We start from the raw sequence: 6,763 nt of genomic DNA on the forward strand, positions 1-6,763 counted from the left end.
AGTAACAGGTGGTTCTAGGATCTCGGAATTGGGTGTATATTTTCCCGATGAGTTGGAACAGATAGATCACAGAGGATGAGGCTAGACACAATTTTAAAACACAAAGAACTAAAAATTAATCTAACGTTCTCAATTAGCAATACAAATAAAGAATACAATATATTAAACAATAAATTATTGGGCAAGTGATCATGTGTTTGTGTGTGGTTGACAATAGCTGAAGGATATTTTATTGGGCAAGTGATCATGTGTTTGTGTGTAAGTGTGTGATTGACAATAGCTGAAGGATATATTAAGTTTCTCTCTATGGATAGGCCAAGGTGCGCATTTCACGACCTTTTACAGAGTTACATTCAAAATTTAATTAAACAAATTTATTATCAAAGTATATGAATAAATTTGGAATCAAAACATTGTTAATAAATCTAATGTTAATATTATATTAGTTTTAATTTCAAATGGAAATGTTTACATAGATCCCCAATCTCCCCTTGTATGTGCATTATATCATTTGTTTGCTCTAAATTGCCCTTCTTCTATTTTTTTCATCACCCCTCTCTGATGTACTGAATTTATCATAAGGTACTAATTGTAGTACAAATATTGCTAAGGCATAGTCTAATTTTTATAGCCTTCAATTTTCTTTGTTTAACCCTACCGCAACGGGCATCCTTTACTGCGCATGACACAAGGTTTTTGTGTCTTATATTCAACATTTTATTAAACTACTTTTTGTTTATGTTATACCAATTAGAATAGCATAAAATCTTAGCTAATAATTCATGTGTTAATGGTATATATATGTTTTAAGTTCTTAATTTTATAAGGCAATATTTAAAAAATCCCAAATTCCCCTAGTGTGACACACATTATCTTCTCTTTTCTATTTTATACACCACCCCTCAAGTAACTAAGAAATTAAACGTAAATTACTCACTATAATTAATTTCATTAGCAGGCAAATAACAACAATAAGAAGCCAAATGTTGATACTATATTGTTTGTTATTTATGTATATATTTTTTTATTTTTTTTTATCAAAGTAACTAAAATATAAATATTACAAACTTATTAGGTTGGATGAAAAATAATAATAATAAAATTTCTCCATGAAATATGCTTGAGTAGCTCGTAACTTGAGCTATACATTTACTGTATGACTTATAACTTCTTATTATTAGTTTTATACGTTTCATAGGGTAATAAAACAACAAAATTAAGTAGAAACAGATGTAAACTTTTACGAACCTTAAACTGTTTAAGATATATAACTAATTTTCTGTTATAATCCACAGACATTTTTATAAAGAAAAAAGGTAGTTTAGAGTTATTTTGTGTATTTGTGGTAATTACAAGGTCAGTCAAATTGACCGAGCTCATTTTTTACTGAAATAAAACGTTTGAGGTTCATTTAGGAAATTCTAGAGGTTATGCAAACGAAATCTGAAAATGCAAGGTAATGAAAAAAACATATTTTTAATCGTAACCTGAAAATCATCTTGCACTCAGACTATTTAACACTTGGAACTCCGTATATTCATGAACAAATCTTTAGCAAAATACTTAATGAAAAACTCTAATTTGTTTATATGAAAAAAAGACTTGTAATGTTTACTAAAATTTACCAAATTTCGTGAAGATACATGCACAACATTAAAAGTTATAGTATGAATACCTTCATGGTTATCTGGTGGTTATAAGGTTGGTCAAAATGATCAAATCCTTATCAAGTGAGTTAATAGGGGAGTTGTTGGCAGTGCATGTAGGTTCCCCTTGTGAGTTAAACTAAGTGAAACAACGATAAAATGGCTAACTGAAAATATACCCCAAGTTAAGTCCAATATTATTTATTTTAATCCATTGAAAAATTCTACATGAAAGCCCAGATCTTAATGGAATTTCACCAATGAAGCTTAAAAAACAACACTTTAAACCTTAAATCACGGAGTCAATGATAACTCTAAACCTGTTGACACTTACTGTGAACAAATGCAATTAAAAACAAACAAGAAACATTAACGTAAAATAACGCAATAACAATACTTCAAATCCTGGTTGCAGTGTACGAAAACCACAGTAATTTTAAACAAAAGGTACTCTTACGAGTTGTACAAATTCTTAATGTAATGTACCCATCAAAGTAAAAGTATAAATAATATATGGCAGAAATTAAAGGGTTCTTCTAACTTACTAAGTCACAACTATGAAAACACTGGGAAAATGAACAGAAAATTATGTAACTTCTGTGTCAGATATGTATCAAAATGCATGTTAATTTTGATCTTTCAACCCCAAACATTGTCTTAAAAGTGTCAGTATACCCTCAAGTTTCTAACAAAAGTAACTAGTGATTATTACTGGTTAGATCAGCTGGCCAACAAGAATTGTAGATTAAAGGCATTTCCATTCTCAATAACTGTCTGATTTTCTGACAAGAATATCCCAGAACCCTAATTAACAATAAATAATCTTGTTGTACTTGTATGAAAGTCAGATAGGTAGGTACAGCTCATACTTAAGCTAACTTACCACGTACAAATAGTGAAATCTAGTAACTCACTGTTCATTGTGTCCAACTGAGGAACTGTGAAAAAAAACCCATAACAAAATGGACACAAAACATAATATGTCCCCATATCACAGAAGTCTATGTAATTATAATCTGTATCAATATATATGTTATACATATATACATATAAGTGGTGTTAAGAAGTTGTTTCTCCCTAGTAGTTGTTCCACACTGAGACAGCATATCGTTATATATATACATAAAATGATGCTATTCTTCTCAGGGTGTGTATTCTTACCATGTGACTGTTGTTCATTCCCATCAGAAAATTAAGGAAGTTATATCCTGGAGTGATCACCTGACCTGTCAATGGATAAGATCTCTGTCTACTTTCGCATAGTATATACAACTTTGTAGAAATCTTTCCCATGAGATGACAAAAATGGAATCTTAGGTGAATGACCCAGAACAATAGACGTCTAAGATGAAATGAACTTAGCTACTTCCTAGACCTTATTAAAACTATATATATGCCTGCATATATGGAAACTCAAACAAATCCTACATTAAATAAGGGGTAGCAAACACATAGAATGCCTTTTTTTTATTTACCACGTGTTTTTATCTTTTCTTAACGTTATAATATTTACTGTAAATTTATTCTTTGTTATGTATATGTCGAAGTTTCGTATAACACATGCTCAAGAAAGCCATAAAATTGATTTCATCATAGCTGCCTTTGTTCATTTGTTGTGCTCAAGTGGGTAATATCTCTTTTGCTTTGGAGGGAGTGGAATAATTGCTACAATACTGCACACTGTAAAGGAAGTCAACAACAATGTCCATTAATGGCCATTTAGGTAATGTTCAGATGTTTTGGCCTCACCTATGTTAAAATGAGAATGATCAGTCACGTGGGTAGGATTTGGCCCTCTGGGTAAATGCGGTGTTTCTTGCAAACTAAGAAACATTGGATTTAGACAGCTTTGAACAAGATCTAAAATGAGAAGCAGCTTTGAGAAAATCTAGTAAAAGTGAAAGTCCATTGTAACATAAAGCATCTACACACTCACATACACTGTGTTTATGTTTAGTGTTTTGAAATAAATTGTGCAGTTTGTATTTTACTTCGTGTCTAGTTCCATTATTCCCCTTAGCATCACAACTCAGTTATTCAAAGGTTTTGTAATCAATATATAGATTAAATTTCCTATTTTTAAGAGGACCTATCCAACTGCTTGATGTTTAGTTCAGTTTTACCTGAATATAAAACACGTGAATAATTTTTTGGCTGATGAGGCCATAGTCGTTTTCTTGTTTAATTTTGTTAATTAAATAAAATAATAATGTATTCATAAAGTATATAAAATTGAAGAGCATATGTTTCAATTTATTCAATAAATCATCATAATTATGTGATTAATTCAGTTAAAACTGTTCTTAGTAAATAGGAGCTGATAGTATTTTGATAATTTTAATCCTCTAACATACAGGCTTATTCCTGAGTCGCCACGGTGGTTACTATCCCAGGAAAAAATGGAAAAAGCTGAAGAAGTCGTGAAGAAACTTATGAAGATTAACAAAAAGGAATGTGCAGATCTTCCGGCTGCATTACAACAAATCGTAAATAAATCGAAGAAGGTTAGGATAAGAATTACAAATAAATATAGGAAACTGTTGGGGCTAAGTTTAAAATACAGATGAGAAAGGAGAATGGTATATTGAAACATTAATTATGAACATTTTTTTAGTTAGTTAACACCTGTAGGTGGAATGATTTAAACATCAACATACTTTCCTAACGTCTTCTATTGTTGCACGGTTTCTTTTGGATCATCTGGCAGGAAAAAGTGCTAAGTCGAGTGTACTTAACGATAACGAATGAATTTATATAGGCTACGTTCACTGGTAGGCTTAACTTCACAAACAACGTTTCAACAAAAATTCCTAGACTAATGATCGATAACATATTGACTCACTAATTAACTAACTGACAAAGAGACTCACTAAGTGACACTGAACTAATTGATTAAGTTAAATTCACACAGTCTGGCATTTTTATATTGTACTTGTCTTCTACTTACAACGAGAAGCTTTGAGATTCCACAGAGGCCTAAACTTTCGTTAAATTTCTTGACTTCACGTAATTATTATATCACATGAAAAATAATTATTAAAAATATAACCTATTACAATAAAAATCTTTATAAATATATGTGTATGTATATTATTTGCTTGATACATTTAGATGTATTATAAAGATAACACAACAGCTGATTTTAATTTTTTCATCTAAAGAAACGCTACACCTTCCTCTTGATGATGACTGTTTTTTAAGTATAATAAAAAAGCTGGGCCACTTCGCACGTGTACATCAGCATGTACATTGGCAATAAAGCATTAGCAAGGTTATATTCTGTTAGCCCCGGAAACAGCTTATACGGAAATCTTATTTTACTAGATATAAATAATTTGAGATTCTCCATTCTAATATATATTGGCTTAAGTAAGTTCTATATTTTAGAAAGTAGAAAACGATGAGAAAAAACGACATGCCAATATGTTGGATCTTCTTAGAACGCCTGGTTTGAGGAAAAACTCTTTGGTGCTTTTCTTTATATGGTAAGTTTATAGTTTATTTAGGGGATTAGGGGAAAAAGTATAATTTATCTTAAATTAAAAACTGTGTAATTTGTCATTTTATAATTGAAATATTGCCCTTCAACCTATTTTTAGTAAATACTTCTAACAAAATTTCAATTATAATATTTTTATAGACAAATATGCGAGTATCTAAAGGTTGATTTTGCTTCAAAAACTACTCGCAAATTTTGAATTGTGGTTTAACTACATATTCTATTTTAATAACTTGTGTTATAATGTGTTATAACGTACAATTTTCTTGTGTAGATTCACACATTTGTAAATCAGAATAGCATTTATTTATTTACTCCCGCTTTGTTATGAAGTGGCTTTGTGTGGGATGTTTAAAATTCATCTCAGATATTTCTAAGTTATCTAGTTTTTTTTCTTTCGGGTATTTGTCTTGTTGGTGCAAAAGTATATATATAGATCTAAACAATAGCCGCAATACTTGAAATTATTTTAGGCAGGATTAGAGTAAATTAACCTACGAGTCCTTGGGCATGTTCAAATACATCAATGGAAAGGGTTTGACCTCCTAAGAGATGACGGAGCTGTGAGGTAAAAGTTTGTACTCAAAAAAACAAACAAACCACAGAGCTATTTCGTGAGCCGCTATGCCGGGCTAAAAATGAATAAAGGTGTTTTCAAAATAAACTATCCAAATGCAAAAAAAGACAAACTATTAAATAAAGCTGTAAAACTTCCTAGCCTTTAAAACTCTTTTGTTATAAAAGAATAGAAAAGTGTGAGCTCTTCAAAAGTCTCTAAAAACATTAGACGGTGGAGAAATTCAATATATTAAAATGATTAGATGTACTAATTAATTACACTATTATTCTTTATATTATGATTATTATAACATTCATTATCGTTGTTCTTTTAAAAACACCGAACAGATATATTTCAGATACAGATGCTACTTACTAAACTAGAGATTGGTCGAAAGGAGGTTCGATTTTGTTAAGAGACTGTTAAAGGAGTTGAAGGGGCATTAGAGAGGGAGCCCTGGTTACAACCTGAATTCTAATATAATTTCCTCCCACATCTTAAGATATATATAGCAAAGCTGCTTACAGTATGTAAGTCGAAAGTATACCGTGGGTGAGTACCAGTCCAGAACTGGTTCATAGTAAGGTTCATGTCAGATTGAAGAAACACACTAGAAAACGAAAGGTGTTTATAGATATAAAACTATAACGTCACGCTCGTTAGTTTTTACAGCAATAGATTTAAAGTTCCTTGGCCAACACTCTATCAGTAACCTAGTTGACTAGTGAAGGTTTCCATGAGACATGGCAACGGTTGTTAACTGCTTAAGATGTGAGAGGTTTTCACAATACAAGAAATACGTTACAAAAGTAAACGTTTCTAATCAGCAACACATTAACCCTTCACTACGTTGTGCCGTGCAGTTGTCTAGGGTGCGATACGTACGTGTTGCTTAGAACCGAGAGCATATACTAACTTTCTTTCCCTATATCCCGATACAGATGTAGTATCCTTGGCTGCACATATAATGCATCCCAGGGAAATCCCCAAATCTTCTAGTGATTATGAGATAGTATTATAATATAGATTGTTTGTTTGTTTGTTTTTGGAATTTCGCGC

The 6,763-nt window shown here is 31.2% G+C and overlaps 1 protein-coding gene across 1 annotated transcript in view; it reads left to right on the forward strand.

The window, feature by feature from the left end:
- Positions 1 to 6,763, forward strand: part of LOC106464041 (organic cation transporter protein-like) — a 36,660-nt gene that overhangs the window by 14,106 nt on the left and 15,791 nt on the right. Inside the window, exons 6-7 of the mRNA XM_013924149.2 lie at positions 4,003 to 4,150; positions 5,034 to 5,131. Of these exons, the coding sequence (XP_013779603.1) occupies positions 4,003 to 4,150; positions 5,034 to 5,131 (246 nt within the window). The remainder of the gene's footprint in view (positions 1 to 4,002; positions 4,151 to 5,033; positions 5,132 to 6,763) is intronic.

Source organism: Limulus polyphemus, unplaced genomic scaffold (genome assembly GCF_000517525.1).
Source record: "Limulus polyphemus unplaced genomic scaffold, Limulus_polyphemus-2.1.2 Scaffold1547, whole genome shotgun sequence".
In the NCBI taxonomy this organism is placed as follows: domain Eukaryota; kingdom Metazoa; phylum Arthropoda; class Merostomata; order Xiphosura; family Limulidae; genus Limulus; species Limulus polyphemus.